The sequence below is a fragment of the Oncorhynchus mykiss genome, chromosome 13, assembly GCF_057628025.1.
Source record: "Oncorhynchus mykiss isolate SJ-2025 chromosome 13, ASM5762802v1, whole genome shotgun sequence".
Lineage (NCBI taxonomy): Eukaryota > Metazoa > Chordata > Actinopteri > Salmoniformes > Salmonidae > Oncorhynchus > Oncorhynchus mykiss.
Genome location: NC_143034.1, coordinates 34354888 through 34379448, shown reverse-complemented (window position 1 = coordinate 34379448; position 24561 = coordinate 34354888). Strand labels below are relative to the sequence as shown.

Here is a 24561-nt window from a genome sequence, read left to right as displayed (position 1 = left end):
GGGGGGGTGCAGTTGCCGGCGGTGCAGTTGCCGTACCAGGCGGTGGTACAGCCTGACAGGGTGCTCTCAATTGTGCACCTGTAAAAGTTTGTGAGGGTTTTAGGTGCCTAGCTAAATTTATTCAGCTTCCTGCGGTTGAAGAGTCGCTGTTGTGCATTCTACACCACACTGTCTTTTTGGTGGACCATTTCAGTTTGTCAGTGATGTGTACGCCGAGGAACCTGAAGTTTTCCACCTTCTCCACTGCGGTCCCATCGATGTGGATGGGGGGTACTCCCTCTGCTGTTTCCTGAAGTCCACAATCATCTCCTTAGTTTTGTTGATGTTTGGTGAGAGGTTATTTTTATGGCACCACACTCCCAGGGCCCTCACTTCCGCCCTGTAGACTGTCTCATAATTGCTGGTAATCAGGCCTACTACTGTTGTGTCATCTGCAAACTTGATGATTGAGGCTTGCGTGGCCACGCAGCCATAGGTGAACAGGAAGTACAGGAGGGGGCTGAGCACCCTTCCTTGTGGGTATCAGCGAAGTGGAGGTGTTTTGTTCCTACCTTCACCACCTGGGGGTGGCCCGTCAGGAAGTCCAGGATGAAGTTACACAGGGTTGGGTTCAGACCCAGGGCCTCCAGCTTAATAAAGAGCTTGGAGGGGACTATGGTGTTGAATTCTGAACTATAGTCAATGAACAGCATTCTTACATAAGTATTCCTCTTGTCCAGATGGGATAGGGCAGTGTGATGGCGCTTGCATCTTCTGTGGATCTAATGGGGCGGTAATCAAATTGAAATGGGTCTAGGGTGACAGGTAAGGTGGAGGTGATATGATCCTTGACTAGTCTCTCAAAGCACTTCATGATGACGGAAGTGAGTTCTACATGGCGATAGTCATTTAGTTCAGTTACCTTTGCTTTATGGGCTCCCGAGTGGCACAACGGTCTAAGGCACTGCATCTCAGTGCAAGAGGCATCACTACAGTCCCTGGTTCAAAAACTGAATCACATCTGGCTGTGATTGGGAGTGTGATTAGGGCGGCTAACAATTGGCTCAGCATCGTCCAGGTTTGGCCGGGGTAGGCCGTCATTGTAAATAAGAATTTGTTCTCAACTGACTTGCCTAGTTAAATGAAGGTTAAATAAAAATATATATTGGGTACAGGAACAATGGTGGACATATTGAAGCATGTGGGAACAGTAGACTGGGATAGGGAGAGATTGAATATGTCTGTATAATGCTTCATAGCAAAGGGTCTGAATATTTATGTAAATAAGGTATTTCTGTTTTTTATTTGTATTAATTTTCAGATCATTTCGAAAAACCTGCTTTCACTTTGTCATTATGTTTTGTGTAGATTGATAAGGAACATTTTCTATTTAATCCATTTTAGAACAAGGCTGTAATTAATCCAACAAAATGTGGAAAAAGTCAAGGGGTCTGAATACTTTCCGAATGCGCTGTAAACTAAAGTAAAAAAAAAAAAAGTAAATTAAAACCATTTAAAATAATCTTAGTGTGAAAATAAAATAGTTATCTCAACTGCGTTTCCCCTCCAGTCAGCAGACGGCGATGTGTGTCTTTCAGGCGACGCTACCGGCGTGACGTATAATCTAGTGGACGGTTCTTCAGAAACAGTTCGTCAACCACCTCGGTAGCTTGCTGGCCAAAATAGCCGAAAGATTCAAGCTAATTATACGCTTTCGGTGTATATTAGCTACTGTGTTTTAGACACACCTCTGTCGTATCTACTTGTTAACCTATTTATTTTCATATTACATTATTTTGTATTAGTCAGCTATAGTAGCTGGCTGATTAAGTTAGCACTAGCCTAGTTGCTACTGCTAGCTAGCTAACATCCCCGAACATGAGCTCCCTAAACTACTCCCCTCCTGTTAAAGAAGAGGGGGTCCGCTGGACGGAGAAAGAAGCTCTGGGACTGAACATTGTCGTGAAAGAGGAGAAGGAAGAGGAGGATGTCACAGTAAAACAAGAAGTCGAGGCTGAGGCTGTTACAGTGAAAGAAGAGAAATATGTTTCAGTGAAAGAAGAGGAAGACTCGTTCAGAGTGAAAGAGGAAGAGGATGTCACAGTAAAAGAAGAGGAGGAAGAGAAAGAGGATGCAGTTTTTGGAGTGAAGAAGGAAGGGGAGATTACTGTCACATTGAAAGACGAAGAGGTGGAGATAGGAGATCTGATTAACACCAGTAAGTACCGCATTCAATTTGTTGCCACCCCTTGTTTTCTCCTTTCGGTTTCCAAAAAATGACTTAACATATATATTTGAGAAGGGTCTATCTGCTGACCGCAGACTGGGGGGCACGGCATGTAGTGATTTTCGTGTAGTGAAGATTTACTACACACCGTGCCCCCCAATAGGTCCATGCGAGAGTTGGGTTGGCTACACCAAAGATGATGGATATACTGACAAGATGTGTCTCTGCCCTAACAAGGGGAGACGTTGTCCACAAAACGGCACTGCGGGTTGTCTATCTCCCGCTACCCTGTCTTTGGATTGGTGGATACTTCTTATTATTGTCATCTATTGTTTATATTCTATGAGGGTTGTTGACGTCAACCGCCTGTATTCAATGGAGAGAGATGCTAAGCTGCTTGCATGAATATGCATAGCAATCTGGAGACAACTCCTATAGTGTTTTTATCAAAGTTGTTGGTATGTCACGTGTCCACATAACAACTTAAGCATTACGAAACTTCTGTTGGATCAAGTAAACCTCACGTAGAAAATAAGCCATTAATTTTGTTGTTGACCAAATTCGACACTTTCCACATTGTGTTGATAATTGTTTCCACTTGAATACAACCTACTGAAGAATGTGCAAAGTAGAAATAAAAATAATGGGATGCAAAGGAGCAAAATAAATAAATACAGTAGTGAACGAGGTAGTTGTTTGGGCTAAATTATAGGTGGGCTATGTACAGGTGCAGTAATCTGTGAGCTGCAACATCTCCTCCCCGCTGATCCTCAACACTGGGGCCCCACAAGGGTGCGTTCTGAGCCCTCTCCTGTACTCCCTGTTCACCCACGACTGCGTGGCCACGCACACCTCCAACTCAATCATCAAGTTTGCGGACGACACAACAGTGGTAGGCTTGATTACCAACAACGACGAGACTGCCTACAGGGAGGAGGTGAGGGCCCTCGGAGTGTGGTGTCAGGAAAATAACCTCACACTCAACGTCAACAAAACTAAGGAGATGATTGTGGACTTCAGGAAACAGCAGAGGGAACACCCCCCTATCCACATCGATGGAACAGTAGTGGAGAGGGTAGCAAGTTTTAAGTTCCTCGGCATACACATCACAGACAAACTGAATTGGTCCACTCACACAGACAGCATCGTGAAGAAGGCGCAGCAGCGCCTCTTCAACCTCAGGAGGCTGAAGAAATTCGGCTTGTCACCAAAAGCACTCACAAACTTCTACAGATGCACAGTCGAGAGCATCCTGGCGGGCTGTATCACCGCCTGGTATGGCAACTGCACCGCCCTCAACCGTAAGGCTCTCCAGAGGGTAGTGAGGTCTGCACAACGCATCACCGGGGGCAAACTACCTGCCCTCCAGGACACCTACACCACCCGATGTCACAGGAAGGCCATAAAGATCATCAAGGACATCAACCACCCGAGCCACTGCCTGTTCACCCCGCTATCATCCAGAAGGCGAGGTCAGTACAGGTGCATCAAAGCTGGGACCGAGAGACTGAAAAACAGCTTCTATCTCAAGGCCATCAGACTGTTAAACAGCCACCACTAACACTGAGTGGCTGCTGCCAACACACTGACACTGACTCAACTCCAGCCACTTTAATAATGGGAATTGATGGGAAATGATGTAAATATATCACTAGCCACTTTAAACAATGCTACCTTATATAATGTTACTTACCCTACATTATTCATCTCATATGCATACGTATATACTGTACTCTATATCATCGACTGTATCCTTATGTAATACATGTATCACTAGCCACTTTAAACTATGCCACTTTGTTTACATACTCATCTCATTTGTACATACTGTACTCGATACCATCTACTGTATCTTGCCTATGCTGCTCTGTACCATCACTCATTCATATATCCTTATGTACATATTCTTTATCCCCTTACACTGTGTACAAGACAGTAGTTTTGGAATTGTTAGTTAGATTACTTGTTATTACTGCATTGTTGGAACTAGAAGCACAAGCATTTCGCTACACTCGCATTAACATCTGCTAACCATGTGTATGTGACAAATAAAATTTGATTTGATTTGATTTAGAGTTGTCTCTTAAAACTAGTGAGGGAGATAAGTGTTTCCAGTTTCAGAGATTTTTGTAGTTCGTTCCAGTCATTGGCAGCAGAGAACTGGAAGGAGAGGCGGCCAAAGAAATAATTGGTTTTGGGGTGACCAGAGAGATATACCTGCCTGAGCGCGTGCTACAGGTGGGTGATGCTATGGTGACCAGCGAGCTGAGATAAGGGGGGACTTTACCTAGCAGGGTCTTGTAGATGACATTGAGCCAGTGGGTTTGGCGACGAGTATGAAGCGAGGGCCAGCCAACGAGAGCGTACAGGTCGCAGTGGTGGGTAGTATATGGGGCTTTGGTGACAAAACGGTTTGCACTGTGATAGACTGCATCAAATTTGTTGAGTAGGGTATTGGAGGCAATTTTGTAAATGACATCGCCGAAGTCGAGGATTGGTAGGATGGTCAGTTTTACAAGGATGTGTTTGGCAGCATGAGTGAAGGATGCTTTGTTGCAAAATAGGAAGCCTGGAGGGTTGTTAATACAGTGTCCAAAGAAGGGCCAGAAGTATACACAATGGTATCGTCTGCGTAGAGGTGGATCAGAGACTCACCAGCAGCAAGAGCGACATCATTGATGTATACAGAGAAGAGAGTCGGTCCAAGAATTGAACCCTGTGGCACCCCTATAGAGACTGCCAGAGGTCTGGACAGCAGACCCTCCGATTTGACACACTGAACTCTATCAGAGAAGTAGTTGGCGAACTAGGCGAGGCAATCATTTGAGAAACCAAGGCTGTTGAGTCTGCCGATGAGGATGTGGTGATTGACAGAGTCGGAAGCCTTGGCCAGATCAATGAATACGGCTGCACAGTAATGTTTCTTATCGATGGCGTTTAAGATATCGTTTAGGACCTTGAGCGTGGCTGAGGTGCACCCATGACCAGCTCTGAAACCAGATTGCATAGCAGAGAAGGTATGGTGAGATTCGAAATGGTCGGTAATCTGTTTGTTGACTTGGCTTTCGAAGACCTTAGAAAGGCAGGGTAGGATATATATAGGTCTGTAGCAGTTTGGGTCAAGAGTGTCCCCCCCCCTTTGAAGAGGGGGATGACCGCAGCTGCTTTCCAATCTTTGGGAATCTCAGACGACACGAAAGAGAGGTTGAACAGGCTAGTAATTGGGGTGGCAACAATTTCGGCAGATAATTTTAGAAAGAAGGGGTCCAGATTGTCTAGCCCGGCTGATTTGTAGGGGTCCAGATTTTGCAGCTCTTTCAGAACATCAGCTGACTGGATTTGGGAGGAGAAATGGGGAAGGCTTGGGCGAGTTGCTGTGGGGGGTGCTGTTGACCGGGGTAGGAGTAGCCAGGTGGAAAGCATGGCCAGCCGTAGAAAAATGCTTATTGAAATTCTCAATTCTCAATTATAGTGGATTTATCAGTGGTGACAGTATTTCCTATCTTCAGTGCAGTGGGCAGCTGGGAGGAGGTGTTCTTATTCTCCATGGACTTTACAGTGTCCCAGAACTTTTTTGAGTTAGTGTTGCAGGAAGCAAATTTCTGCTTGAAAAAAAGATACAACCTACTGTAGCCGGCTGGCTTGACCTAGAGAGTTACAACCTACTGTAACCTACTGGCATGACCTGGAGAGTTACAACCTACTGTAACCTACTGGCATGGCCTAGAGAGTTACAACCTACTGTAACCTACTGGCATGACCTAGAGAGGCACAACCTACTATAGCCTACTGGCATGACCTAGAGAGATACAACCTACTGTAGCCTACTGTCATGACCTAGAGAGATACAACCTACTGTACCCTACTGTCATGACCTAGAGTGCTAAAGTTGTAAAATTCCTGGATTTTAAATGAATATTTTCCAGTAATAATAATGATTTATCTTCCTATCCACATGTGGGATCCCTCTCCTTTGTCGTCCACTCTACACCAATAACAGACAACTACTGTGAGACTCCCAATCCCGGCCGAATGTGATACAGCCTGGATTCGAACCAGGGACTGTAGTGACGCCTCTTGCACTGAGATGCAGTGGCTTAGACCGCTACGTCCGTGTGTGTGTTAACTATTAGAATGATGTACTAGAATGCTTAAAAGTCCTCTACATTTTTATATATCGGTATCATTTTTTGGGGCAAGGAAAATATTGGATATCAGTATTGGCCAAAAATGTGATATCGGTGCATCCCTTTATTTTAAAATGTATCGCAATACCCCATAATTACATCACAATGCCCCATAATGACATCACATTACCCCATGATGCCAAAGCAAAAACAGGTTTAGATTTTTTGCAAATGTATTGAAACTATTCCCCAGGATAACTAGTCTCAGAATAATGTAAGTCTCAGATAGTTTTAACCCATTACAGTCTAAGCCCTGTTTGGGGGGGGGTTCTTCTAAGTTATTTGGAATTGTTTTAAGAAGGTTTAAACAACATGAAGGGCTTCCCCTGTATTGTACTGTTTTAAGAAGGTTATACCAAGGACAATTTGACTATTTGATTTTGAACTGTAAGACCCATGGACGTATCAACAAAAAATATTTGGCCATACTGCTATAACCCATATACTAATGCATTGCATAACATTCACTACATGGTACAGCAGTAACCATAGTAACATTGTTTCCGCCAAAACATCTAAAGGAAGTTTGTTCTGAAGTGTCTGTCCTGAATCTAAGAGAGATAGAAAAATGATATCTATATATTTTTTAATGTCTTTAACCCCCTTTTTTTTGTCACTTAAGTCTTTCCACATTTTGTTACGTTTACAGCCTTATTCTACAATGGATTAAAAAAATACAAATCCTCATCAATCTACACACAATACCCCGTAATGAGATAGAGAAAATAGATTTGGAGAAAAAATATCACATTTATTAAAAATAAAAAACAGATACCTTATTTACATACAGTGGGGAGAACAAGTATTTGATACACTGCCGATTTTGCAGGTTTCCCTACTTACAAAGCATGTAGAGGTCTGTCATTTTTTATCATAGATACACTTCAACTGTGAGAGACGGAATCTAAAACAAAAATCCAGAAAATCACTTTGTATGATTTTTAAGTAATTAATTTGCATTTTATTGCATGACATAAGTATTTGATACATCAGAAAAACAGAACTTAATATTTGGTACAGAAACCTTGTTTGCAATTACAGAGATCATACATTTCCTGTAGTTCTTGACCAGGTTTGCACACACTGCAGCAGGGATTTTGGCCCATTACAGACCTTCTCCAGATCCTTCAGATTTCGGGGCTGTCGCTGGGCAATGCGGACTTTCAGCTCCGTCCAAAGATTTTCTATTGGGTTCAGGTCTGGAGACTGGCTAGGCCACTCCAGGACATTGAGATGCTTCTTACGGAGCCACTCCTTAGATTCCCTGGCTGTGTGTTTCGGGTCGTTGTCATGCTGGAAGACCCAGCCACGACCCATCTTCAATGCTCTTACTGAGGAAAGGAGGTTGTTGGCCAAGATCTCGCGATACATGGCCCCATCCATCCTCCCCTCAATACGGTGCAGTCGTCCTGTGCCCTTTGCAGAAAAGCATCCCCAAAGAATGATGTTTCCACCTCCATGCTTCACGGTTGGGATGGTGTTCTTGGGGTTGTACTCATCCTTCTTCTTCCTCCAAACATGGCGAGTGGAGTTTAGACCAAAAAGCTCTATTTTTGTCTCATCAGACCACATGGCCTTCTGCCATTCCGCCTCTGGATCATCCATATGGTCATTGGCAAACTTCAGACGGGCCTGGACATGCGCTGGCTTGAGCAGGGGGACCTTGCGTGCGCTGCAGGATTTTAATCCATGACGTTGTAGTGTGTTAATAATAGTTTTCTTTGAGACTGTGGTCCCAGCTCTCTTCAGGTCATTGACCAGGTCCTGCCGTGTAGTTCTGGGCTGATCCCTCACCTTCCTCATGACATGTATTTTTTTAAACAAGCAGCTTTTTCAACTTGTAGAAAACAGCTAGCTACATTTTGAAGTGTTGCATTTTGATTCAAGTAGGTCACCAACGCAGTAAGTGTAACACAGCTTTTTTTTTGTTAGTCACTTATTGTTCAAGGGTACCCTTTCAATTCAGAGCCTGGATTTTCCCCTGAGGCTAATATCCATATCATGCTGCAATCAATTGAACAGGGCAAACGATAAGGTAGAACATCATTAAAATACTCCTACTACAATGTTAAAACATTCTACATTGTGACATCATTCAAATACTCCTACTACAATGTTAAACATTCAACATTGTGATCACAGCTATAAGGTTTCTCTCATGTGTGTATTCTCTGGTGTGAAGTCAGCTGGCTAGATGAAGGAAAACTCTTCCCACATTGATCACAGCTATAAGGTTTCTCTCCAGTGTAAACTCTCATGTGTCTTTTTAGTGAATCTGATCTTAAGAAACTCTTCCTGCAGTCAGAGCAGCAGTATGGTTTCTCTACTGTGTGTCTTCTCTGGTGTATTTTAAGTTCTGATGAAGATTTGCAACCTTTCCCACAGTCAGGGCAGCAATGAGATTTCTTCCCTGTGAGTCTCTGCTGGTGTTTCTTGAGGTGTTTTGACGTGGAGAGACACTTCTCTGCCTCATCAGCATCATGAGGTTGTTGAGGCCCCCCAGAGGATCCACGATAGTCACGTCTCTCTCCTGTGTGAACAACAGTCAGACAGATGGTTAAAGGCCCAACAGCAAAAATCCACTGTAAAAAGGTGATGCCAACAGCGTAGTCATGATGTTGTACAAACAATGACGTCTGTAATGAATGTTAATTATTTGACATTTGTCTTAATATAGTCAAGTGAATAACAATAGTCATATTTTGTCTTGTTTTCCCATTAGTAGTAACATCGACGATTGTATGCTAGAAATACGTTTTTAAAGTTGTTGAAATCCTAAGCAGTGTGCCAGACAACTTTCGTTACACAAAGCACCTCGTAACCTAGCTGGAAATGGGACAAACAGACCCCTTCTGTGGTAACAGACTGTGACGATTTGTAATCAAATCTAATTCCCAGGAACGGGGTTCATATGACCCACAGACACTGTGTGGGATAATAACATGGCCGTGTCCAACCCTGCTTGTTCCCTCGACTCCGCTACCAATCACCAATCTCCAACAGGGCCCTTTACCTGTATCACTAGACACTTCATAGTGAGCTACAGGTAGGAATCAGCAATGAATCCCAATAATGAGCCAACTATGGGAGGGGTAACCCTTTGTTGACAAATCTCTCAACGTATTACTGCTACCCTGGGGAACATTGAACACCATGGAACACCGGCTCCGACCCTCGTCGGATGTGGCAGAGCTTGCCACATCAGACTACAAAGGGAAGCACAGCCGATAGCTGGCCAGTGACACGAGCCTACAAGACGAGCTAAATAACTTCTATGCTCGCTTCGAGAAAAGTAATACTGAAACATGCATGAGACCATCAGCTGTTCTGGATGACTTTGTGATCACACTCTCCGCAGCCGATGTGAGTAAGACCTTTAAACAGGTTAACATTCACAAGGCCACAGGGCCAGACGGATTACCAGGACATGTACTCCAAGCATGCACTGACCAACTGGCAAGGGTATTCACTGACATTTTCATCCCCTGTCTGAGTCTGAGCAGACCACCATAGTCCCTGTGCCCAAGAACACTAAGGTAACCTGCCTAAATGACTACCGACCCGTAGCATTCGCGTCTGTAGCCATGAAGTGCTTTGAAAGGCTGGACGTGGCTCACATCAACACTATTTTCCCAGAAACCCTAGACCCACTCCCATTTGCATAACCCCCCCCCCCCCCCCCCCCAACAGATGATGCAATCTCTATTGCACTCCACACTGCCCTTTCCGACCTGGACAAAAGGAACACCCATGTGAGAATGCTATTCATCGACTACAGCTCAGCGTTCAACACCATAGTGCCCTCAAAGCTCATGACTAAGCTAAGAAACCTGGGACTAAACTCTGAGCAAACCCCCATTCTCATCAAAGGGGTTGTAGTGGAGCACGTTGAGAGCTTCAAGTTCCTTGGTACCCACATCCTTGGTGTCCACATTATAGGCTTAGTTAACTGGTGAACTGTTGAAATCATGGAAACATAATGACGATTCTAATTCCAGATGTGGAATAGAATGTGCATCACCTTGAATATATTGTTGTTTGACTACCAATTAATAAACCAGGGAGGAATTACTGACAGAGTAGGAGCATGGTGGAGACATCCAAGAGAGTGAAATCAGGAAGGGAAATGACAGCAAGTAGTGCAGACGAAAGGGAGGAAATGTTCGTGAAGCAACAGATGTGCTGGAATGAGAACAATATAGGTGCTACTTTGAGAACACAAACTCTCACATCTTTCACAGCACAGAGCAAGGGAGTCCGGGGGATGACTGGAGGAGCAATGGAGGAAGCATTGAGGGATTATCTTGGCGTGAGTACAGTTGGTGACTGAGTGGACGATGGTGAAGAACAGTGGAGTGAAAAGGTCTAAAGTTGGTAGTTTAGGGTCGGAGTGGGAATCATCAGCAAGGATGTTTTTGTGGGTGACCTGTTAACGGTCTCAAAGATGGTGAAGGATGAATTGGGTAAAGTGGAATCGGTTCGAGTGACCAGGAGCGGTATGATTCTGATTGTGTGTCAACAGCGCAAAAGGAGAAAGCTTTGTGTGGTTTAGGTTAAACATTTCAGGTAGACGCACGTTGATTAAAATGAATGATAGATGGAAGGTTTTACTGTGGTTTGTTGAAGTGGTTCTCCCATCTTATGTAAAACCTGGGTAAGTGAGATATACAGAAGCCGCTGCAGTTTGGACATGTGGCAAGTGTTTGTCGAAGGAATAAATATGTCGTAGTCAGATGATGCATGTTGTAATGGGAATCACGTTCCTGGAGTGCCCAGTACGGATGAAGGCTGTCACAGTAGCTAGGATGATCGGGCCCATCCAGCAGGTGTCCTATATGGAGGCAGTGAAAATAGCTGAAGGAGTAGAGAGGAGATGGTAGTTCATGTCCCACAGTCTGCAGTGAAGCCATGCAGGAGAAGGATCCCAACAAACAAATGGTGAACAAGGTGGACTTTGTTGTGTTTATAGAGCGAATCTGCAGTTCAACCAATAACAAAGCTGTAATTCCACCACTGTTTTGGTAATAAGATGATGGATGGGGCTGGAGAAATTCATAGCCAGACCTATGGATGAAAGGACTGACCATCCATGATATCAACATTATAGTTTTAACCATGTTGAGGCTATACTTTGTTGGTTTACATTGTTTCTAAACATTGGAGTAGAAAAAAGCTTATTTGGGGTTCTGATGGGGTACAACAGTTGAACTAAGCTCATGAGGCATGTGTTATATTCTTCAAGAATCAATGGCTATAAATAAATTATTTAAAAGTCAAAATATGGATGTAGCAATTGCAAATTTCCCCTTTAACACCACATATCAGTTCAACAACCGCAGAGTTTGTGCTTCTGTTTTTAAGACAGTACTTACTAGTGTTAATCAGGGCCCGTGCATCGTTAGAACCATTGGATGCCTTAAGATGAGTTTGTGAAACCGGGCCCAGATATCCAGGTCCCTCCTCTTCTTCATTTTTCGACGTGACAGTCACCTCCCCCTCCTCTTCTTTCACTGAAACATCTTCCTCCTCCTCTTTAACTCTGAACGCATCTTCCTCTTCTTTAACTGAAACGTCTTTCTCTTCTTCTTTCACTGTAACAGCGTCACTCTCTACTTGTTTTTGTATTGTAACAGCCTCCTCTTCCTCCTCCACTTTCACGAGAGCTTCTTTATCCATCCAGCAGACCTCTTCTTCTTCAGCAGGAACGGGGTTCAGTTTGAGACTGGAGCTATGAGGCATGTACTGAAGTCGCTAAGCAGTATAATTGAAAGCAGTGTCACATTATCAGCAGCACGTAATCAATGACGTCTGAAGAATAATTTTGTCGAACACCTGATTGGTTTGGCAGCCGACAGTGCAGGTGGCTGCTGACTGATTAATTTACAAATCACCTTGCATAATATATAGCTACTCATTAGTAGTCATCAATAACAACATCATCAATAACTACATCATATCGAATAGGCTGGTCCTCCATATTACTTCACACCTGAATTTGGCATTCTACTGAATTCTGATTGGTTTTATGTAATAACTCCAAAAATAGAACTGTGAGGTGTTACTTTGCATTGGACATTTTTTTATATTTTATTTGAGATTTTATAAACAATACAAAACATACACATACAAACAACAACATCATACAAACTACATCACACCTGCCCAGACCCACTAGAACACACCTCCATCTCCATTAACTACATCACACCTGCCCAGACCCACTAGAACACAGCCCCATCTCCATTAACTACATCACACCTGCCCAGACCCACTAGAACACACCTCCATCTCCATTAACTATATCACACCTGCCCAGACCACCTAGAACACTGCCCCATCTCCATTAACTACATCACACCTGCCCAGACCCACTAGAACACACCTCCATCTCCATTAACTACATCACACCTGCCCAGACCCACTAGAACACAGCCCCATCTCCATTAACTACATCACACCTGCCCAGACCCACTAGAACACACCTCCATCTCCATTAACTACATCACACCTGCCCAGACCCACTAGAACACACCTCCATCTCCATTAACTACATCACACCTGCCCAGACCCACTAGAACACACCTCCATCTCCATTAACTATATCACACCTGCCCAGACCCACTAGAACACACCTCCATCTCCATTAACTATATCACACCTGTCCAGACCCACTAGAACACACCTCCATCTCCATTAACTATATCACACCTGTCCAGACCCACTAGAACACACCTCCATCTCCATTAACTACATAACACCTGTCCAGACCCACTAGAACACACCTCCATCTCCATTAACTATATCACACCTGTCCAGACCCACTAGAACACACCCCCATCTCCATTAACTACATCACACCTGCCCAGACCCACTAGAACACACCCCCATCTCCATTAACTACATCACACCTGCCCAGACCCACTAGAACACACCTCCATCTCCATTAACTACATCACACCTGCCCAGACCCACTAGAACACACCTCCATCTCCATTAACTACATCACACCTGCCCAGACCCACTAGAACACACCTCCATCTCCATTAACTACATCACACCTGCCCAGACCCACTAGAACACCGCCCCATCTCCATTAATAACTACATCACACCTGCGCAGACCCACTAGAACACCGCCCCATCTCCATTAATAACTACATCACACCTGCCCAGACCCACTAGAACACCGTCCCATCTCCATTAATAACTACATCACACCTGCCCAGACCCACTAGGACACCGCCCCATCTCCATTAATAACTACATCACACCTGCCCAGACCCACTAGGACACCGCCCCATCTCCATTAATAACTACATCACACCTGCCCAGACCCACTAGGACACCGCCCCATCTCCATTAATAACTACATCACACCTGCCCAGACCCACTAGAACACCGCCCCATCTCCATTAATAACTACATCACACCTGCCCAGACCCACTAGGACACCGCCCCATCTCCAGCGCCCGCAACAGCACCATTTTATTTCTCTCCGTCACTTTCAACTTTTAGATAATAAAGCATTTTATCTTTCTATTGAATTAGCAATAGAGGATTGGGTGATTTCCAGGTTTTAATTAAGTAAAATATTTAAGATGATATGCCATATGCCTCATATGCCATGTCTTGAAATATACAGACGGGCAAATTAAGTAATTTTACATTGTATAATTGTACTTCTGACAGCCAACTTTAATCCAGAAGCCATGGATTATTGAGTCATTGTTAGTTTTCCACTGAAGACACTCTGCTGTAGAATTTGTGAATTTGACATGTCAGTTGGAATAATAAAGTGAGCAGCTTCCCTTCCCCCACATCTCAGGCAGTTCTGTTACTCACAACACTTCCCCTGCTTTCCTTAACAATGGAAAAGCCCATTGAGCTAAAGCCTTGACATTTGTACAATTAGGAAATAATATTTCATGTTTTACTCGTACCTCAGCAAGCATTGTGAATGGTTAGGAAATAATTTGTAATGTTTTACTCGTACCTCAGCAAGCATTGTGAATGGTTAGGAAATAATATGTCATGTTTTACTCGTACCTCAGCCAGCATTGTGAATGGTGTCTGAGGCAGTGACAAACTAGACCATGGCAGTAAATCTAATACTTAGGTGTTTTTAGTCATGCATGAAAGGTCTGGGGTGGTTCTGTGGTTATAAGTTACTGACCTTGGAATACATTTCTGACCATTCTGGCAGGGTTTGAATCAAACCTAATGTCCACCTGGCACACTGACAGGGTCTGAATCAAACCCAATGTTAAGAGGGGAAGATTGGTCAAGAGGGTGATCATTATTGTTGTTCTACTGCCTGATTGTTATGCAAAAACACTGTTTACAAATGCTTTGTTAAAGAACAAGTTGTTGTTTCTGTCACACTGCTTTGCTTTATTTTGGCCAGGTCACAGTTGTAAATGAGAACCTGTTCTCAACTGGCCTACCTGGTTAAATAAAGGTTATTTTTTTACATTTATTTTGAATTTTTTTTACAACATTAACAATGTCTACACTGTATTTCTGAACCATTTGATGTTATTTTAGTGGACAAAAAAATGTGCTTTCTTTAAAAAACAAGGACATTTCTAAGTGACCCCAAACTTTTGAACGGTAGCATATGATGTATTGTTACAAAACATAGGAGCAGTATAGACCTAGTCTGTTCATTATATACATCTACATGATGTATTGTTACACCATGTAGGAGCAGTATAGACCTAGTCTGTTCATTATATACATCTACATGATGTATTGTTACAACACGTAGGAGCAGTATAGACCTAGTCTGTTCATTATATACATCTACATGATGTATTGTTACAACACGTAGGAGCAGTATAGACCTAGTCTGTTCATTATATACATCTACATGATGTATTGTTACAACACGTAGGAGCAGTATAGACCTAGTCTGTTCATTATATACATCTACATGATGTATTGTTACAACACGTAGGAGCAGTATAGACCTAGTCTGTTCATTATATACATATACATGATGTATTGTTACAAAACATAGGAGCAGTATAGACCTAGTCTGTTCATTATATACATATACATGATGTATTGTTACAACACGTAGGAGCAGTATAGACCTAGTCTGTTCATTATATACATCTACATGATGTATTGTTACACCACGTAGGAGCAGTATAGACCTAGTCTGTTCATTATATACATCTACATGATGTATTGTTACAACACGTAGGAGCAGTATAGACCTAGTCTGTTCATTATATACATCTACATGATGTATTGTTACAACACGTAGGAGCAGTATAGACCTAGTCTGTTCATTATATACATCTACATGATGTATTGTTACAACACGTAGGAGCAGTATAGACCTAGTCTGTTCATTATATACATCTACATGATGTATTGTTACAACACGTAGGAGCAGTATAGACCTAGTCTGTTCATTATATACATCTACATGATGTATTGTTACAACACGTAGGAGCAGTATAGACCTAGTCTGTTCATTATATACATCTACATGATGTATTGTTACAACACGTAGGAGCAGTATAGACCTAGTCTGTTCATTATATACATCTACATGATGTATTGTTACACCATGTTGGAGCAATATAGACCTAGTCTGTTCATTATATACATGATGTATTGTTACACCATGTAGGAGCAGTATAGACCTAGTCTGTTCATTATATACATCTACATGATGTATTGTTACAACACGTAGGAGCAGTATAGCCCTAGTCTGTTCATTATATACATCTACATGATGTATTGTTACACCATGTAGGAGTAGTATAGACCTAGTATAGACCTAGAGTGTTACAACCTACTGTAACCTACTGGCATGGCCTAGAGAGTTACACCCTACTGTAGCCTACTGGCATGACCTAGAGAGTTACAACCTACTGTATCCTACTGGCTTGACCTAGAGAGTTACAACCTACTGTAGCCTACTGGCTTGACCTAGAGAGTTACAACCTACTGTAGCCTACTGGCACGACCTAGAGTGTTACAACCTACTGTAACCTACTGGCATGACCTAGAGTGTTACAACCTACTGTAGCTTACTGGCATGGCCTAGAAAGTTACACCCTACTGTAGCCTACTGGCATGACCTAGAGAGATACAACCTACTGTAGCCTACTGGCATGACCTAGAGAGTGACAATTAGAGGTCGACCGATTATTCGGAATGGCCGATTTAATTAGGGCCGATTTCAAGTTTTCATATCAATCGGAAATGGGTATTTTTGGGCGCCGATTTGCTGTTTTTTATTTTTTATAAAAAAAAAATTATACCTTTATTTAACTAGGCAAGTCAGTTAAGAACACATTCTTATTTTCAATGACGACCTAGGAACGGTGGGTTAACTGCCTTGTTCAGTTTGCTTTATCTTAGCCAGGTCGCAGTTCTAAATGAGAACTTGTTCTCAACTTGTCTACCTGGTTAAATAAAGGTGAAATAAATAAAAAAGGGGCAGAATGACAGATGTTCACCTTGTCAGCTTGGGGGATTCAATCTTGCAACCTTACAGTTAACTAGTCCAACGATTTAACGACCTGCCTCTCTCTCTCGTTGCACTCCACAAGGAGACTGCCTGTTTCGCGAATGCAGTAAGCCAGGGTAAGTTGCTAGCTAATATTAAACTTATCTTATAAAAAAACAATCAATCATACACATGGTTGATGATATTACTAGATATTATCTAGCGTGTCCTGCGTTGCATATAATCTGACTAAGCATACAAGTATCTAAGTATCTGACAGAGCAGTGGTAGGCAGTATAGCTTCTGTCCATCTCCTCGCTCCTCCCTGGGCTCGAACCAGCAACAGAACGACAACAGCCACCACATCGAAGCTGCGTTACACATGCAGAGCAAGGGAAACAACCACCCCAAGGCTCAGAGCGAGTGAAGTTTGAAGTTTGAAACGCTATTAGCTCGTGCTAACTAGCCAGCCATTTCACTTCATCACCTTTCACACCTCATCTCGGGAGTTGATAGGTTTGAAGTCATAAACAGCACAATGCTTGACGCACAACGAAGAGCTGCTGGCAAAACGCATGAAAGTGCTGTTTGAATTAATGTTTACGCGCCTGCTTCTGCCTACCACCGCTCAGTCAGATACAGTGCCTTGCGAAAGTATTCGGCCCCCTTGAACTTTGCGACCTTTTGCCACATTTCAGGCTTCAAACATAAAGATATAAAACTGTATTTTTTTGTGAAGAATCAACAACAAGTGGGACACAATCAATAAGTGTAACGACATTTATTGGATATTTCAAACTTTTTTAACAAATCAAAAACTGAAAAATTGGGCGTGCAAAATTATTCAGCCCCCTTAAGTTAATACTTTGTAGCGCCACCTTTTGCTGCGATTACAGCTGTAAGTCGCTTGGGGTATGTCTCTATCAGTTTTGCACATCAAGAGACTGACATTTTTTTCCCATTCCTCCTTGCAAAACAGCTCGAGCTCAGTGAGGTTGGATGGAGAGCATTTGTGAACAGCAGTTTTCAGTTCTTTCCACAGATTCTCGATTGGATTCAGGTCTGGACTTTGACTTGGCCATTCTAACACCTGGATATGTTTATTTTTGAACCATTCCATTGTAGATTTTGCTTTATGTTTTGGATCATTGTCTTGTTGGAAGACAAATCTCCGTCCCAGTCTCAGGTCTTTTGCAGACTCCATCAGGTTTTCTACCAGAATGTTCCTGTATTTGGCTCCATCCATCTTCCCATCAATTTTAACCATCTTCCCTGTCCCTGCTGAAGAAAAGCAGGCCCAAACCATGATGCTGCCACCACCATGTTTGACAGTGGGGATGGTGTGTTCAGCTGTGTTGCTTTTACGCCAAACATAACGTTTTGCATTGTTGCCAAAAAGTTCAATTTTGGTTTCATCTGACCAGAGCACCTTCTTCCACATGTTTGGTGTGTCTCCCAGGTGGCTTGTGGCAAACTTTAAATGACACTTTATGGATATCTTTAAGAAATGGCTTTCTTCCTGCCACTCTTCCATAAAGGCCAGATTTGTGCAATATACGACTGATTGTTGTCCTATGGACAGAGTCTCCCACCTCAGCTGTAGATCTCTGCAGTTCATCCAGAGTGATCATGGGCCTCTTGGCTGCATCTCTGATCAGTCTTCTCCTTGTATGAGCTGAAAGTTTAGAGGGACGGCCAGGTCTTGGTAGATTTGCAGTGGTCTGATACTCCTTCCATTTCAATATTATCGCTTGCACAGTGCTCCTTGGGATGTTTAAAGCTTGGGAAATCTTTTTGTATCCAAATCCGGCTTTAAACTTCTTCACAACAGTATCTCGGCCTGGTGTGTTCCTTGTTCTTCATGATGCTCTCTGCGCTTTTAACGGACCTCTGAGACTATCACAGGGCAGGTGCATTTATACGGAGACTTGATTACACACAGGTGGATTGTATTTATCATCATTAGTAATTTAGGTCAACATTGGATCATTCAGAGATCCTCACTGAACTTCTGGAGAGAGTTTGCTGCACTGAAAGTAAAGGGGCTGAATAATTTTGCACGCCCAATTTTTCAGTTTTTGATTTGTTAAAAAAGTTTGAAATATCCAATAAATGTCGTTCCACTTCATGATTGTGTCCCACTTGTTGTTGATTCTTCACAAAAAAATACAGTTTTATATCTTTATGTTTGAAGCCTGAAATGTGGCAAAAGGTCGCAAAGTTCAAGGGGGCCGAATACTTTCGCAAGGCACTGTACTTAGATACTTGTATGCTCAGTCAGATTATATGCAACACAGGACAGGGTAGATAATGTCTTGTAATAACTACACATGGTTGATGATAACTCGTGATTATGATTGATTGTTTTTTATAAGATAAGTTTAATGCTAGCTAGCAACTTACCTTGGCTTACTGCATTTGCGTAACAGGCAGTCTCCTTGTGGAGTGCAACGAGAGAGAGGCAGGTCGTTATTGCGTTGGACTCGTTAACTGCAATGTTGCAAGATTGGATCCCCCGAGCTGACAATGTGAAAACAAGGTGAAATTTCTGCCCCTGAATGAGGCAGTTAACCCACCGTTCCTAGGCCGTCATTGAAAATACGAATGTGTTCTTAACTGACTTGCCTAGTTAAATAAAGGTGTAAAAAAAAAAAAACGTCGCCCAGAAATACCGATTTCCGATTATGAAAACTTGAAATCGGCCCTAATTAATCGGTCAACCTCTAGCTTAGACCGCTGCATCCGTGTGTGTGTTAGCTATTTAACTATACTAGAATACTTAAAAGGCAAAATATTGGATATCGGTATCGGCCAAAAATGTAATAACGGTCTCAGGATATTGCTGAGAGAGAGAGAATCCCTCTAAGCTCACACAGCTCTCCTGCACCTTTATCAGATCCTCAGCGATTCACGTCAGGTGTAATGTGCTGCAATCATCATGGTGTGGAACTGTTGTTTTGAGTGAGGCAATAACAGGCACAGTCTCGTTTCACAGATCTGTTCAATCTGCTTTGAAAGTATCAGAAACCTCTTGTTTTCGGGTCTGAATCGGGTCTACCTCAGTTGAAGTTAAAACTATCTCCGAGCATAGTAGCTTGATGGCCTCGAATGTTAATTTTAGCGCCCCCAGACAAAACCGCACACCCAGGCAAAGTGCTAGTCTCTGGGCTTTCAGCCTCGGGAGAGGGCGGTGATGAAACTGGGTCTTGTAGGCCAGGCTCATCAAACTAATATTTTAAAATATATTTTTACTGCTAAATTCACATACACTTTAAGAATACTGCTGGAGCAAACGGAAAACACATTGGGTTTTTACAGAAATGTTTGATGATTGACTAGGAATGCCTTGGTGACCACTGTTTTTCACACTGGCTATTATTTTAATGAACTCCCCCAAACAAGACCAAATCTGAACCAATCATAGACTTATATGTTTCACAAGTTTGGCCACACAGTACAGCACAGTAGACAACTAAGTAACTAGATACTCTGTTTGTCTTTGACAGGAGAGAGACCAGATTCTCCCTCTGACAGCGGGAAGAGTCCTTCAGGGGAACCAGACCCAGGGAAGAGTCCTTCAGGGGAACCAGACCCAGGGAATAGTCCGTCAGGGGAACCAGACCCAGGGAAGAGTCCTTCAGGGGAACCAGACCCAGGGAAGAGTCCTTCATGGGAATCAGACCCAGAGACGCCCAAAGCAACAGGAGGACATCACTGCTCCCGCTGTGGAAAGAGTTTTACCAAGTTAGGGAGCCTGAAGAAACATGAGAGGACACACACAGGAAAAAAGACTTTCCAATGTTCCCAGTGTGGAAAAGGTTTTCTCTGGTTATATCACCTGAATAGGCATGAGAGGACACACACAGGGGAAAAACCTTTCCAATGCTCCCAGTGTGGAAAGAGTTTTAACGAATTGGGGTACCTATTAATACACAAGAGAATACACTCTGGAGAGAAGCCTTACCAGTGCTCCAAATGTGGAATGACTTTTACCTGGTTAGGGAGCCTGAAAACACACGAGAGAATACACACTGGAGAAAATCCTTTCCAATGTTCCCACTGTGGAAAGAATTTTACTCAGTTAGGGAACCTAAATCGACACAAGAGGACACACACAGGAGAGAAGCCTTACCAATGCTCTCAGTGTGGAAAGAGTTTTAGGGGTTTAGTGAGCCTGAAACAGCATAAGAGAATACACACAGGAGAGAAGCCGTATCACTGTTCCCAGTGTGGAAAGAGTTTTAGATGGTTAGGGACCTTGAAAATGCATGAGAGGACACACACCGGAGAAAAACCGTACCAATGCACCGTGTGTGGAAAGAGATTTACCCAGTTAAAGTCCATGAAATTACATGGGAGAATACATACAGGAGAGAAGCCTTACCACTGCTCCCACTGTGGAATGGCTTTTACCTGGTTGGTAAACATGAAAACTCACGAGAGAATACACACAGGAGAGAAGCCTTATCAATGTTCCCAGTGTGGAAAGAATTTTAGGGGTTTAGTGAACCTGAAACAGCATGAGAGGACACACCCACAAGAAAAGCCTTACCAATGCTCCCTGTGTGGAAAGTGTTTTACCAAGTTAGGGGGTCTGACAAGGCATGAGAGGACACACACAGGAGGGGATAAGACGTACCACTGCTCCCTGTGCGGAAAGACATTTAACAGGTTAAGGCATCTGAATAAGCATGAAAGAATACATACACAGGAGGAGAAGACATACCACTGCTCTCAATGTGAAAAGACATTTTCCCAGTCAGAGGACCTGAAATCACATGAGAGAATAGAGAGGCTGTGTTCTGACTTATGTTTTTGACTTGAGAATTTGTGTTTTTGTTTATGCCGCATTAAATCATATTGTTTATATGAAGTCTTAAACAAAAAAGGTTTACTTTAAAAAAAAAAGTTTTGTATACAAGTGTACAGGTTTCAGAACATCTCATAGTAAAAGGAGTCTATCTCCTGTTTCTGGACAGGACTCTAGTCTATAGAGTACCACAGTATAGTAACAGGAGTCTATCTCCTGTTTCTGTAGTGAGGCAGCTTGATGTACTTCTCCTGGACAAGATGGCTGTCTTAATATTTTACTGCTCCTCTTTAATTATTTGTTACTTTTATTTCTTATTCATATTCATTTTTTGTTGTTGATTAGGGCTTGTAAGTAAGCATTTCACTGTAAGGTGCATGTGTGTGTTCGGTGCATGTGACATAATATTAAGTTGTTATATAGATTAATGGAATTTTGCATTTCTTGATTCCAGCCTTGAAACCTCTTGAATTGGATTTGTTATATGATTTGGATATTGCTAAATTAATTTGATTGGATTCAGTTGCAGATAAACATATTAGTACCATTGTACTTTTTCTTAAACAATTACCTATTTCTTCTAAAATAAGTTGAAATTGATGGTCTCCACACCTTATAGTATTTTCAACATTGCAGAACCAATACATTTTTTGTTAACTTAAGTTTACATTCGGCTAATTCAGCCACACCCATTGCTGACAGGTGTATAAAATCGAGCACACAGCAATGCAATCTCCATAGACAAACATTGGCAGTAGAATGGCCTTACTGAATTTCAACATGGCACCGTCATAGGATGCCACCTTTCCAACAAGTCAGTTTGTCAAATTTCTGCCATGCTTGAGCTGCCCCGGTCAACTGTAAGTGCTGTTATTGTGAAGTGGAAACATCTAGGAGCAACAATGGCTCTGCCAAAAAGTGGTAGGCCACACAAGCTTACAGAACGGGACCGCTGAGTGCTGAAGCGCGTAGCACTTAAAAATCGTCTGTCCTCGGTTGAAACACTCACTACTACCGAGTTCCAAACTGCCTCTGGAAGCAACGTCAGCACAATAACTGTTCGTCAGGAGCTACTTGACTATCCACACATTACGCACACACACACACACACCGCAGCCTAGCCTGAAAATATTTTTGATATCTAGGAATGTTCTGACAAATATTTCCAGGCTCCGCTGGCATGGAATCTCCCAGGACAAACATCCATGCTCTCCTCCCGGAGGTTATAACAACACAACATCAAACACCGTAAATACACAACTTGATGGAACCACATGAAAAGGTTGGGAACATGTTTTCATTGGCCAGTGAGGTTAAGCCCTCGTCACAGCTACAACTTATTTATCAGAATTCCTGCTGTAAAAATAGCTACATTATTTCTGACACCCACAACTAAACTGCACCACGCAAGTTTGATAAGATTTATGTTTAGTTTGTTAAAATAGAATAGAATCTTTAGTCTTGGGTCCCTGCATTTTTAAAACATTTCTTTACTTTTGATATTGAATACTGCATTTTTTTTTAGGAAGAGCTTGCAGGTAACAGGGTGTTTATACTATTGGTAAAACATGTGGATAACCACGCTAGCTTCGCTCTCGTGTGATGCTAGCAAGTATAATAGGTAGTGCTAGGTATCAACAGCCTCCCGAGTGGCACAGCACTGCATCGCACTACAGATCCGGGTTCGATCCCGGGCTGTGTCGCAGCCGGCCACAACCGGGAGACCCATGAGGCGGCACACAATTGACCCAGCGTCGTCTGGGATAGGGGAGGGTTTCGCCGGCTTGGATGTCCTTGTCCCACCGATCATCAGATATAAATGATAGTTTTACAGTCTAAGCCCTGTCGGAGGGGGAGGTTCTTCTAAACTATATGGAATTGTTTTAAGAAGGTTCAAACAACAAGTAGGGCTTCCCCAGTATTGTGCTGTTTTAAGAAGGTTATACCAAGGATCATTTTGAACTGTAAGACTCATTGAAGTATCAACAAAAAATATTAAAAAGTAATTTTATGTAAAAAATTATTTGGCCATACTGTTATAACCATAGTAACACATTGGATAACATTCACAACATGGAACAACAGTACCCATAGTAACACATTGGATAACAGTCACAACATGGAACAACAGTAACCATAGTAACACATTGGATAACATTCACAACATGGAACAACCGTAACCATAATAACATTGTTTCCCCCAGAACATCTAAAGGAAGTTTGTTCTGAAGTGTCTGTCCTGAATCTGAGAGATACATGTCTTTAACCCCTTATTTATGTCACTAAAGTCTTTCCACATTTTGTTACGTTACAGCCTTATTCTACAATGGATTAAAAAAATACAAATCCTCATCAATCTACACACAATACCCCATAATGACATCACAATACCCCATAATGACAAAGAGTAAACAAGTTTGGAGAAATGGTGGTATGGGATGAATTGGACCACAGAGTGAAGGAAAAGCAGCCAACAACTGTTCAGCATATGTGGGAACTCCTTCAAGACTGTTGGAAAAGCATTCCAGGTGAAGCTGGTTGAGAAAATCAAAAATATATTTGTAATTGTTTAACACTTTTTTCGTTACTACATGATTCCATATGTGTTATTTCGTGGTTTTGATGTCTTCACTATTATTCTACAATGTAGAAAATTGTAAAAATAAAGAAAAACCCTTCAATGACTAGATGTGTCCAAAATGTTGACTGATACTGTATATCTCTTGAATGTTTTTGCATTCAGTTACTCTGTGATGACCAGTTCTGCTCTTTTATTGAGGGATCTAGTCTAGTTTTTGGGATAGGGGGCAGCATTTTCACTTTTAGATGAATAGCGTGCCCAGAGTGAACTGCCTCCTACTCTGTCCCAGATGCTAATACACTGCTCAAAA

General features: G+C 42.5%; 1 protein-coding gene across 1 annotated transcript; it reads left to right on the top strand.

Moving 5' to 3' along the window:
- Positions 1–1602: 1602 nt before the first annotated feature.
- LOC110487363 (uncharacterized) lies at positions 1603–24353 on the top strand. Its single transcript, XM_021559289.3, has 2 exons — positions 1603–2197; positions 20367–24353. Exons 1-2 carry the CDS (start codon positions 1858–1860, stop codon positions 21677–21679), a joined length of 1653 nt encoding a protein of 550 aa, XP_021414964.2. The 5' UTR covers positions 1603–1857; the 3' UTR covers positions 21680–24353.
- The last annotated feature ends 208 nt before the right edge of the window (positions 24354–24561 follow it).